The 13,524-nt window shown below is 38.5% G+C and overlaps 1 protein-coding gene across 3 annotated transcripts in view; it reads left to right on the top strand.

Moving 5' to 3' along the window:
* The window catches only part of USP32 (ubiquitin specific peptidase 32), a 212,039-nt gene that overhangs the window by 101,764 nt on the left and 96,751 nt on the right, over positions 1 to 13,524 (top strand). For 2 of the 3 annotated variants that reach the window (XM_054536994.2, XM_063718751.1), the window contains exon 5: positions 719 to 878. The exons of the other annotated variant lie outside the window; for it this stretch is intronic. In XM_054536994.2, the coding sequence (XP_054392969.2) occupies positions 719 to 878 (160 nt within the window). The remainder of the gene's footprint in view (positions 1 to 718; positions 879 to 13,524) is intronic. 3 annotated transcript variants of the gene reach the window in all.

Genomic DNA, 13,524 nt, shown 5'->3' with positions numbered 1-13,524 from the left:
CAGGCAGATTGAAGAGTGCTAAAGAAGAGGGATAAGGCAAGTGAAAAATTGGATTTATTAAATGTTTAAAGAAATGCAGATGGCCGGGCACAGTGGCTCACGCCTGTAATCCCAGCACTTCGGGAGGCCGAGGCGGGGGGATCATGAGGTCAGGAGATCAAGACCATCCTGGCTAACACGGTGAAACCCCATCTCTACTAAAAAATACAAAAAATTAGCCGGGCGTGGTGGTGGGTGCCTATAGTCCCAGCTACTGGGGAGGCTGAGGCAGGAGAATGGCGTGAACCCGGGAGGCAGAGCTTGCAGTGAGCCGAGATCGCGCCACTGCACTCCAGCCTGGGTGACAAAGTGAGACTCCGTCTCAAACAAACAAACAAACAAAAACAAAAAACCAAAAAAAAATGCAGTTTACTGGTTTTGGGATATACTTAGCAAACAAAATCTGGCTTATTAGCAGTATACTGCTTTACTGAATTGATGAAATAATTTGTAGTTAACATACAGATTTTATGCAAGTAGAAGTTGTGAAGCACAATTATTTTTGAAAACAGTTTGATTTCCAAATATGTATATACACCCTGCAGTGTTATTAGATAATCCTTCCTTTGTAGATAGCAGAAAGGTAATTGCCAACTAATTGCAAATTTCAGGTTATGCAGGTTCCAAGTAAGATACCTTAAAATTTGACTAAACTTATGTTTTCTTGTTTTAATTTTAGGGTGAAAAGGTAAACTATGAAAAGTTTAGAAATTGGCTTTTTGTAAACAAAGATGCTTTTACTTTCTCTCGATGGCTTCTATCTGGAGGTGTGTATGTTACCCTCACTGATGACAGTGATACTCCTACTTTCTACCAAACTCTGGCTGGAGTCACACATTGTAAGTAATGACATTTCATTGTTTTCTGTTTGCCTTTTTTTATATATATAATTGGCTGGTAATATGAGAATATGCTTATAAAGAAGAAATTTATTTAAATTCTGTCCCAGGCTGGAGTGCAGCGGCACCATTGTGGCTTACGGCAGTCTCAACCTCCTGGGCTCAAGCAATCCTCTCATCTCATCCTCCCAAGCAGCTGGGACTACAGGCACTCGCCACCATGGCTGGCTAATTTTTTTATCTTTTGTAGAGACTGCAGGGGTCTATATTGCCTATGCTGGTCTTGAACTCTTGGGCTCAAGTAATCCTCCCATCTCAGTTTCCCAAAGTCCTGGGATTACAGTCGTGGGTCACTACGCCCGGCCAAGACTTTTTTTTTTTTTTTTTTTTTGAGACGAAGTCTCCCTCTGTTGCCCAGGCTCGAGTGCAGTGGTGTGATCTCGGCTCACTGCAATCTCCATCTCCCAGGTTCACGCCATTCTCCTGCCTCAGTCTCCCGAGTAGCTGAGACTACAGGCGCCCACCACCACGCCTGGCTAATTTTTTTGTATTTTTAGTAGAGTCGGGGTTTCACCATGTTAGCCAGGATGGTCTCGATCTCCTGACCTTGTGATCCGCCCGCCTCGGCCTCCCAAAGTGCTGGGATTAGAGGCATGAGCCACCACGCCCGGCCTGAGAAATTTTTTTTGTCAGTATTTTGTTTTTTTCAAAATGTAATAAAAAGAAATGCTGGGCATGGAAAATATAGCCCTCTGTGAATTGTCCTTAATGAAGCTATATTAGTTTCCTAGGGTTGCTATAACAAATTACCACAATTCATAAACTGAAACGAGACATTTACTCAGTTTTAGCAGCTGAAATCAAGATGTTTATAGGGCTGTGCTCCCTCTGAAGTCCTGTTATAGAACCGCAATTGGGTCTGCTTACCTGGCTCAGTAAAAATCACATATCTACACCAGAGTTTCTGTAGCAGTAGAAAGGAAGACATTTATAGGGCATTAAGCAAAGAGGACCAGGTAAATGCTCAAAGCCCAACCTCCCCAAGGCTCATGGGTAAGGGTTTTTAAAGGCAAGGGTAACTTTCAGGAATACAGAAGCTACAGGCAAAAATCATAAATCAATACATGGAGAATACTCATTGGTTTTGGCCTAAAAGGGCCAAATATCTTGAAGGGGGAGCTTACAGGTAAGTCATAGATAGGTAGACAGATTTAAAAATTTTCTGATTTGCAACTGGTTAAGGAAGAGAACCATCTTTTTAAAATTTGAGGTCAGCAGAAAAGAACGTTAACTGGCTCACGGGTGTGACTCCCTCCAGGCCCTTCAGGAAGAAATTAATTAATTAATTTGAGACAAAGTATTGCTCTGTCGCCCAGGCTGGAGTGCAGTGGCGCGATCTCGGCTCACTGCAACCTCCACCTCCCAGGTTCAAGTGATTCTTCTGCCTCAGCCTCCTGAGTAGCTGGGATTATAGGCGCCTGCCACCACGCGCAGCTAAATTTTTTGTATTTTTAACAGAGAAGGGGTTTCACCATGTTGGCCAGGCTGGTTTCAAACTCCTGAGCTCAAGTGATCCACCCTCCTCAGCCTCCCAAAGTGCTAGGATTACTGACGTGAGCCACCACACCCAGCCTGGGAAGAAATTTAGAACAAAGAAGGATGGTGAGCATTGAGTCTTTAGTTCCCCTGTGGTCTAAGGTCTGATCAGCTCAGTGGGAGTTCTTGGTGAGGGAGGGGGTCTGTGCTTCTAAATGACAACTCAGGGACACATATTAAGATGTTATCTTTAGTTGCTATAGGGAAATCAGACATCTTCTTTTAGGCTACTATTACTTTCTGGCTTAACAAGTTACTTATTTCTCAGGGCTGGCTAGATAGATGCCTAGAGTTTCACTTGAAGGAACTCAGGAATATCCTTTATTTCCATGCGTGCAGGGACCCCTAGGCCCCTCGGCCCCTCAAAAGGTGCCTCCTGCTCTGCCTCAGTCCCTAGAAAAGAATTATTTCTTGCCTCTTCCATTTTTTGGTGACCCCAAGCATTCCTTGGTTTGTGGCAACATCTCCCATTCTTTGCCTCTGTCTTCACATGGCCTTATCTGTGTGTTTCTGTGTCCTTTCCTCTTTGAATTCAGGGCCCAGGCTAAATCCAGGATAATTTTACCTCAAGATCCTTAATTCATTACATCCGCAAAGACCCTATTTCCAAATAAGGCCATATTCTGAGGTTCCAGATAATCATGAATGTTTGGGAGACAGTATTCAATTCACTACACAGGCCTAAGTGTTAATTTCTACTGTTCTTCTTTCCATTGGATACAGAAAACTGTTAATACACTCTGCTTTTCTTTTTTTTTTTTGGACACACAGTCTCACTCTTTTGCCCGGGCTGGAGTGCAGTGGTGTGATCTCAGCTCACTGCAGCCTCCACCTCCTGAATTCAAGCGATTCTCTTGCCTTGGCCTCCCAAGTAGCTGTGATTACAGGCATGCACTACCATGCCAGCTAATTTTCGTATTTTTATTAGAGACAGGGCTTCACTATGTTGGCCAGGCTGGTCTTGAACTCCTGACCTCAGGTGATCCACCTGCTTCGGCCTCTCAAAGTGCTGGGATTACAGGTGTGAGCCACTGTGCCTGGGCTGCTTTTCCTTATGCGTCTTTCTATCACTAAAATGCCTTCTCTTTTTCTTTTACGTGTTAAATCCTAACAATCATCCATGAAGACTTAAATCACATACCCTCTTTTTCATGAAACCTTTTCTTGCCTTCTTATCAGAAATTATCTCTCATTCCTCTGAACTCTGATAACACCTTACTTGTACCCTTCTTGAATTAATTTATCCCATTCATCTTTGTATTATAACTATTTATAGCATTCTGCTTATTTGTACATGTCATGTCTCCTAACTCATAGGATCCTTTCCGGCAGAGGGGGTCTGCACTATTATTCTATCTTTTCAATCTTGGGCCAAGCCTAAATAAGTATTTGTTGACTGAATAGAGGAATTTGGGTGTCAAGCGCTATTTGTATCCATTACTTTATATGACATATAACTTGACTACTGATTATACACCAGCTACTTTCTCCCATTTTCATTCTGTTATTATTAAAAGTTCTGACTGGTAAGTTCTGGCATGAATGGGCAATAAGCTTGATTCTACTACTTTTCAGTGCCCTTGTCTTTGTTTTAAATAGGAAAGCCTTTTAAAAAAATTATTTTGCTTAAAATATTGAGGGAACCTTTTTATACTCACTGTGTAAACTCTAACTTACCTTAATATTTAAGTTGTCACTCATATGGATATTCTGTTGAACTTTCACTTTTATTTGTGATTGTATGGTAAATTAGTTTTCTGTTAATATTGACAAGAGTGTGACTGCTTTCCTTAAATGCCTTGTTGTGTTAAAGAAAAAATTATTCTGATATTTGTTAAAACAGTGAGGAAGACATTATTCAAGACTACTGCAATTAAAGGTATTGCAGTAGGGGAGAGAGATAAGCTCAGCTCTCAATATAACAACGACAAGTGGGGATTTATAGCCAAGGATTAAGGTGAGGTGGTCAGTGGATAGAAAAATTACAAAGAGGAGACATCAAAGGTAGGGGATTCTTGCTAAAGCAGCCCAAGATGAGGGGAATGACTATTGCTGGATTCTTATCTAAAACTGGCCTAGGATAGACCAATGACAGGAAGGGAACCAAGAATGAAACAGTAGAAGTGAGCTTAGAGGAACCTATAAAATTTGGTCAAGGAGCTAGTCTTTGTCAGTTGATTAAAAAATTACTTTGAAAGCAGAGGCTGCTTATTTTCTGTTTTTGAAAGCACTGTATTATTAGAGAAAACAAATTTATTTAATCAGTCAAATAATTTTCAATATGTTAAAAATGGCCCCGTTTTATTTGAAAATAATCTTTTTTTGGATTTTTAGTAGTATCTAAAAGTTAAAAATACTTTCGCCTTAAGAAATCTTGAATTAGGCTGGGCGTGGTGGCTCATGCCTGTAATCCCAGCACTTTGGGAGGCCGAGGCGGGCGGATCACAAGGTTAGGAGTTCGAGACCAGCCTGGCCAATATGGTGAAACCCCGTCTCTGCTAAAAAAAAATACAAAAATTAGCCAGCCATGGTGGCAGACCCCTGTAGTCCCAGCTACTCGGGAGGCAGAGGCAGGAGAATCACTTGAACCTGGGAGGCGGGGGTTGCAGTGAGCCAAGATCATGCCACTGCACTCCAGCCTGGGCAACAGGGCGAGACTCCATCTCAAAAAAAAAAAAAAAGAAAAAATCTTGAATTATTTGAAACAAATATTCTTGTACATTGATTGTTTCACCTACAGTAATGACCTTCTAATTCCTAATGATTGTTTTCTTTTTAGTTTCATGTACCCCCTAACATCTCTGCAGCATTTTACACTGTTGACCAATCAGTTTTCTTCAAACTCTCTTCTCCTTTGGCTTTTGAAACATTGTAGTTTGCTAATATTCTTATTATTTCTTACGAGTTTCACTGTTCCCCTTTTACCACTTACTTTTAAAATAAAAGTTATTTCCAGTGGATCAGCCCTTCACTCTATTTTGTTCTCGGATGGTGTACATGCTTTGCTTCATCACAGCCATTTCCATGCTTCACCTATCCTTCCTATCTTTGCAGGTGATACCTAGATGAACTTTTCTGCTCTTGAGGTATTTCTGAAACCTCAGATTCATTTAAATAAATGCCTCCTGGTTATATTTTCTAGCACCTAAATCTTATATCTACAGCAAATTCATCTTTTCCCTGCCACGATCCACCTAAAGGTATTAAAAAAAAAAAAAGACAAACTTGTTCTTCCTTCTGTGTTTTATATCCTGGTTGATAGTATTTTTAATTCCAGTGTCTAACTTAACTAATCTTTGACTTTCCCATGTCAAGCTTCATATTAGATTCTATCCATCTTAACTCAGACATATTTCTTGCATCTTTCTTTCTTGGTGCCATCATTACAAGTTTCTTATCTTTCTTATTTTGCTTCCTCTCAATGATAGGAAAGGATGAAGGACAATTTTTTTTAATGTATTTTTAATTCACATTAAATTGACATTAAATTTCTTTTAATTACTTCACTTCTCTGCTTAGAAACCTTTGTTTAAATTCCTTAGCATGGCTTCAGAGTCTCTTAGTTTCCTATCCTTGACTTAATTTCCCATGCTCATTTCTCCTCACATGTGTTCTTTGCCTCAACTACAGAGCACTGGTCAATATACTGTGACCACACCATGAACTTTTATATTATAGCTACACTGTATACATCGCTCCTAATCTTCCTTCATTTAAGAATGTACTTCATCTTTCAGCCCTTGACAATTGAGATGATTCTTTGTCATCAAAGCCCAATTCAGATGCTGCCTTTTCTGTCATGCTTGTCCATTTCTCTTTAATTTGAGTTAATTTATTTTACTATTTGCATTTCTGCAATACTTTATATTTCAATTAAAGCAATTAATTTGCTTTTTGCCCTATCTCTAAGTCTGTTGAAAATGACTTTGTTTACCCCCACAAGTTGCAAACCCCTTGAGAATATGGCTCAGGTCTTATTCTTTTGAGTTTTTCTTAGTTTAGTGGACGAAATGCATTTTGTTGGATTGAACTGGATTGAAAATTTTTCAGCCTTTTAAAGTGTACATTCTAAGTCTTGATTTAAACTATTTGATTGCCTCCAGAGTGAGCAGAAGGGATTTGTCCTCTTAGGACTGTAAGGCTAAAGCCATACCAAGGGGAGAAGGACCAAGATAAATCATCATGTTTAAATAAGGTTTAACAACTTCATAGCATGGGGATGTTCTCATAAAAGACTATGTTTGGCTGGGTGTGGTGGCTCATGCCTGTAATCCCAGCACTTTGGGAGGCCGAGACGGGTGGATCACGAGGTCAAGAGATCGAGACCATCCAGGCCAACATGAGGAAACCCCGTCTCTACTAAAAGTACAAAATTTAGCCGGGTATAGTGACACGTGCCTGTAGTCCCAGCTACCCGGGAGGCTGAGGCAGAAGAATAGCTTGAACCTGGGAGGCAGAGGTTGCAGTGAGCCAAGATTGCACCACTGCACTCCAGTCTGGCAATAGAGCGAGACCCCGTCTTCAATAAAAAAAAAAAAAAAGAGTATACTATGTTTTTAGGGGGAAATGAATTATGATACTTATACACTTAAAGAACTGTTGAAAGTTGCAAAGTTCTAAGGTCTTCCTTCTAAAACTTTTGGTTAGCTAAATGATGTCAGATATAGAACATTGATTAGCATTCAGTTTAGGCACATGAAGAGTCAGTTTGCTTTAAATACATGTAATGATTTTAACTGCTCTTACAATGTGCCCATTGATTTCTGTGGTAGTCATTGAAATAAATCAGTACTGTGTGGTAAAAGCCTGAATAAATATTATGCTGTTTTCTGTTATTTATAACATTCTTATTTGCTGGCATCTTAGTTGAGTTTTGTTCTATCCTTATTTCTTGTAAGAGAAATACCCCCAAATTAAAAACAAGTCAGATGTAAGTCTACTATGGCATATTGGTAGTTACCAGCTATATTGAGCATTGGAATTATTTGGAGAAATTATTGAAAGTGCAGGTTACTGGCTCTGTCGGCAAAGATTTTTATTTAGTGCGCCCTAGGACTCTGTACTTTACAGACATCCAGGGTGATTTTGATGTAGATGGACCATGAACTGCATTTTGAGAAACACTGATAAAATATTTAGTAGTTCTTCAACCTCTGTGTCACACAGACTACCCCTGCCGCTTACTATTGCTGTGGGAAATAGATTTAACCTCTTTGAACTTCTTTTCCTCCTTTGTAAAACAGGGATAATGATACAATTTACTTTATAAGGCTGTTTTAAGGAGTAAATTAGGTAATACCTTTTGTTATTATTAATAAAAGGACTCAGCCTGTGCCTGGTATACAGCATTTTTTTTTTTTTTTTTTTTTGAGACGGAGTCTCACTCTGTTGCCCAGGCTGGAGTGCAGTGGCGGGATCTCGGCTCACTGCAACTTCCGCCCTCCGAGTTCCAGCGATTCTCCTGCCTCAGCCTCCCGAGTAGCTGGGATTACAGGCACCTGCCACTGCGCCTGGCTAATTTTTTGTATTTTTAGTACAGATGGGGTTTCACCATATTGGCCAGGCTGGTCTTGAACTCCTGACCTCATGATCCATCCGCCTCGGCCTCCCAAAGTTCTGGGATTACAGGCGTGAGCCACTGCACCCGGCCAGAGCATGTGTTTTATAATGAATATGCATCCTCTTATATTCGTGAACACTTGGATTTGTGAATGTCAGTGGTTTTTACCCCTCTGTCTTCAGAGAATAATTGTTTTGGGATCAAGCAAATTTTCAAATAGAGGGCTGTAGATCAGTATAAAAATTAGCTTGCCCAGATTTGTGGAAAGACAGTGTTTTTCTTACCAATTTGTTTACTTTTATTTTATAATTTATAAAAACAAAGAACCAACAATAAATTTATTCAACAGACAACTGAATTGCTGCTGGCTTCCGGCAAGCAGCTACTTTCTTAGTGAGTCTTACTATGAAAAGCATTATCATGAAGTCAGAATTACTGCTAAGTTTCTTAGAGAAAGTCTGACATGGTTAGGTTTACAATTTGGTGACTATGATTTATATTACCTATAAATTCTCACTCTGATTCTGGCTAAACAATTCACTATTGATGTCTTTGCAGGCTCTTCTACTCAAATAATATTTGGTACATTGAACTGTTCTAATAATGTGTTAGGAATGTGGAAACTTGTGATAAAAATAGGGAATGTTATTAACTGATTTATAAGTAGACATTTATTTTAAAGCATCAGCGACTCCATTTAAATTTGTGTAATGAGCCAAGATATCTAGGAAACAAAAAGGAATTACAGTTTTTAACTTCTAAATAACATGTTAACATGCAGATGCCTTTAATTACTTTTTCATACACAATTATAAAGTAAAATTTGAAGTCACAGTAAGTTGAACACACTGCCACGTTTAATCATATTTTGTTCTCTTTGATGTGAATCACAAAGGAAATTGTGGAGCTATTTGTATTCAGTACAGACTTAGAGTAATTAACTTATTTGATTTGGCCAGGCGCAGTGGCCCAAGCCTGTAATCCCACCACTTTGGGAGGCTGAGGCGGGTGGATTACGTGAGGTCAGGAGTTCAAGACCAGCCTGGGCAACATGGTGAAACCCTGTCTCTACTAAAAATATAAAAGTTAGCTGGTGTGGTGGCAGACGCCTGTAATCCCAGCTACTCGGGAGGCTGAGGCAGGAGAATCACTTGAACCCAGGAGGCGGAGGTTGCAGTGAGCCAAGATCGTGCCATTGCACTCCAGCCTGGGTAACAAGAGTGAAACTCCGTCTCAAAAAAATAAATAAATAAATAAATAAATAAAAAAATAATAACTTACTCAGTTTACCCAAGATTTTAGATTTTGTCATGGTAATTACATTTTTCTGAAATGCAAATTCCAAACTATTGTTACCTTATCTATTATTTAAATTAAGAAGTGGAATCAGAACTTTAGCCCAAAGTTCAAGTGTTTATGGTTTAATACATCTTAACTAATTTTTTATCAATACTATTGTATTTTTCTATCATAATTTGCTGTTTAAACATTTTATTATTACTATTTTATTATTATTATTATTATTATTATTATTATTACTATTATTATTTGAGACAGGCTCTGGCTCTGTCGCCCAGGCTGGAGTGCAGTGGCCCTATCTAGGCTCATTGCAGCCTCCACCTCCCAGGCTTAAGTGATCCTCCCACCTCAGCCTCCCAACTTGCTGGGACTACAGGTGCACGCCACCAGGCCTGGCTAAGTTTTGTATTTTTTGTAGAGAAGGGGTTTTACCATGTTGCCCGGGCTGGCCTCAAACTCCTGGGCTCTAGTGATCTACCTGCCTCAGCCTCCCAAAGTGATAGGATTACAGGTGTGAGCCAGCATGCCTGGCTATTTAAATACTTCAGATTTTATTTGTAAAATTACTTGTGAAATATAGATAAGGTTTTTTTTTCTTTTTTTTTGAGACAGAGTCTTGCTCCCCAGGCAGGAGTGCAGTGGTACAATTATGGCTCAATGCCGCCTCGACCTCCCAGACTCAGGGGATCCTCCTGCCTCAGCCTCCTGAGTAGCTGGGGCCACAGGTGCATTCACCGCACCTGGCTAATTTCTAAAAATTATTTGTAGAGATGGGATCTCATCATGTTGCCCAGGCTGGTATCAATCCTCCCCTGCCACAGACTCCCAAAGTGCTGGGATTACAGGTGTGAGCCACTGTGCCCAGTCAACAGGATTAATGACAAGTTAAGCTTTAAAGCCGTTTGTACTGAAGGTACAGGAGGACAGATATGATGTTTATGATGATGCTGAGCATCTCAATGATGATGATGTTGAGTCAGAAAGCCTGTATAGGGAGCATAAACATTCTATGTAATTAAAAGTTTGAAATAAGTTAGTACAGTTCTTCCCTCTCCTCCCCTGATTCTACTTTGAATGATCAAACCCTAGTCATTTTTGTTTTTTCTTATAATACTCTTTCGTTTTCCATTTTGTCCATAGTTATATAATACACACAGTGTTGGAGTTTGGAGAGACAGACTATAAAGTTAAAATGTAATTAGTTTTAATTAGACTTTCACTATTTTAAATCTGTCTATGCCGTCCCCTATACTGTAGTACATGAATAGTCCTCTCCAAACAGTCTAGCAGCTCCAAGTCATCTTCTCTTTGAAATGTCTGTGTTGCGACTGAAATGCCTACTATGCCAGGTTCAACTGTCATCTTTATACTTTTTTTGTTTTGTCATTGGAAACTAAAATTCTTTCCTGTTTTTTGCCTTTTATCTTGGGTCCATGGTATAAACCTTTCTATAGGTGATCCTTTTTCTTGTTTTTGAATTAAAACTTAACAACTGCTTTTTTGTCTTTCTGTCCTATTACTGTCTTACCTTCAGACTTTTACACATCCTGTTTTACCTCTGCTTATAATTTCCTTCTTCTGCCACACTCCTTTTCCTTTCCCTAGTTAACCCTTAGATTCCCTTCATGTACCTCTTTAAACATTGAGACCTCCAGGGCCTACCCACATATGTGCTCCCAGAAAACTCTATATTTTCCTTGTACTTTCCACACTAGATGAAAATGATCAGTTTTCACTTCTCATCTCTAAACGTAATTGTCTTGTTCACAGTCATATCTGTAGTTTTTAGTACAATGTCAGGCATATAATACGTTTTTACTAAATGTTTCCAGAATATGATGTGGCTTTTAAAATTTTTATTTATTTTCTGGGTGCAGTAGCTCATGCCTGTAATCCCAGCACTTTGGAAGGCTGTGGTAGGAGGCTCACTTGAGTCCAGGAGTTCAAGGCCAGCCTGGGAAACAGCAAGGCCTCATCTCTACAAAAAATTTAAAAATTAGCTGGATGTGGTAGCACATGCTTATATTCCCAGCTACTGTGGAGGCCGAGGTGGGAGGATCACTTCAGCCCAGGAGGTTGAGGCCACCTTGAGCTATGATCATTCCTGGGTGACAGAGTGACACCCTGTCTCTTCCAAAAAAAAAAAAAAAAAAAAGGAACTATTATTAAGTTATTTTCCTTAATAGTCATATTCTTTTGTAGAATTCAGCAATATTTGGAAAAAAACATGTATCTATTCTGTCTTGTAAATGTTTTCCAATAAATAAATAAAGTTTTTGGCATTTCCCCAAAATGTATCATAATGTATTCAGCTTGCTAACTGAGTGATTTCTTTGAATGGTAGAATCTGGATTCTGAACTAGTTAAAATCGTAATTTTGGTGATGGGACTTTATAATTCATTTTGATTATTCCTCTTTTCAGAGCTAACTCAAGAAATTTATATTGTCCTTATCTGTTTTAGCATTTATTTCAACTAACAATATGTATGTTATTATGGTCCCTTACCACATTTTAGTTTACAATGTTAAAGCTGTCTGTCAATAGGGAAAAAAGGACTTTGGTGATTCTCAGACCATGAACTGCCTAGTAAATCTGTGTGCCTCTCCTTCATTATCCTCTTATCTGTTAGTGATGCAAGGCTTACAGCCATTTTAAGTAGATCTCAGAAGGTCATTGCTCCTGAGAGGAGGTTGTTTTTCAAAAGTGTTAAAGAAATGTGTTACTGTATGAAAATATTTGGATATTGTGCCTGGCCTTTTTGATGAGGATTGACTTCTGGCATTAAAGAGTTGTTGTCTGCTGCTGGAGCCTTTGGTGAGGTGAGACCTGATTAGGATGGCCCAAAGTGCAGACCAAGAACTACTTAGAATGTTGGGAATATGGTATACTGCTGTTGTGACCCAGAAAAAATTATACCTATAGGTGGGTGATAAATTCATTCTTATTTAGCCAATAGAATATAAGTTTTCATAGTGACTTATGCATTGCAAATAGAAAGAGTAACTACTGAAATTACTGCTTCAAACTTCTGTAAGTGAAAATAAGGTTAGTTAAACTCCCTCTTCCTAGTAATTTAGCTGCTAATTCATGTAAAATGTTTGGTAATAATATATATATATATAAAATCTACTTTAGCTTGCTTTTGACAAATGTTTGATTGAGGAATGTGCAGTCTATATCCAGAAAATGAACAGATCACATACACTTGAAAGTCAGCACTAAAGGATGGTTTTCATTGGTGACCATGACCAATCTGATCATTTTTTTCTTGTAAATATGTTTTACTTGTCTTTCCACATTTCTGCTTCAGCAAAGAAATTGTGTTTTTTAAGATTGATGAACATAGTTTTCAAAGTAAAAAAAAGAATCACAGTTAATATGATTTTTCTGTGTTTCAATTTACTGTATTATGTAAACACCAATTCACCAGAAGTACTTATTGAACACCTATTATATTCTCAATACTGAGAAGTATAGAAATAAGAACAGTTTCTATCGTCAAGACTGCTATCTTCCTCCTTTTGTTTCAGGGTTAGATTTTTTGTATGCTGATCTACTACTTGGAAGAGTTTAGAACTTGAAAAAGCTAGTGTTTCTCTGGAGGAATGAAAGAGGCTTCTTTTTCTTTTTCTTTTTTTTAGCATCATAAATGGAATAGACAGATATCTTATTTAGGAATCTCAATTTATATATCAGATTCCTTTGTTGTTCTCCCTATTGCTAAAATTTTAAAATACTCTCTCCTTTTAAATAAATTCAGTTATCTGGATATTTGAAGTAGATACTTCAGCATTAAAAAACGAAAACAGCATTCTTTAGTATGAGTTTTATATATTTTATTTTATTACAAAAAAGTTGAAACAGGGTCTCACTATGTTGCCCAAGCTGGTCCTAAACCCCTAGACTTAAGCAATCCTCTTACCTCGACCTCCCAAAGTTCTGGGATTATAGGTGTGAGCCACCACGCCCAGCCATTATGTATTTTAAAAATTAGATCCCATTCCAAATTAATTGGACCTTTGCAAACATTGACCCATCAGGCGATTACAATCTAGTGAATTAGTTACTTAGTTTAAAAAGCAAACCTATATGACACAGTGTATATTCCTCTGTGAAAATTTTATCTTTATTGCTCCATACTTTTCTTTTTTTAAATAGAGACAAGGTCTCTACTAAAAATACAAAAAAT

This window comes from Pongo abelii, chromosome 19 (assembly GCF_028885655.2).
Source record: "Pongo abelii isolate AG06213 chromosome 19, NHGRI_mPonAbe1-v2.0_pri, whole genome shotgun sequence".
NCBI lineage: Eukaryota > Metazoa > Chordata > Mammalia > Primates > Hominidae > Pongo > Pongo abelii.
This window is presented reverse-complemented; position numbering and strand designations above follow the sequence as displayed.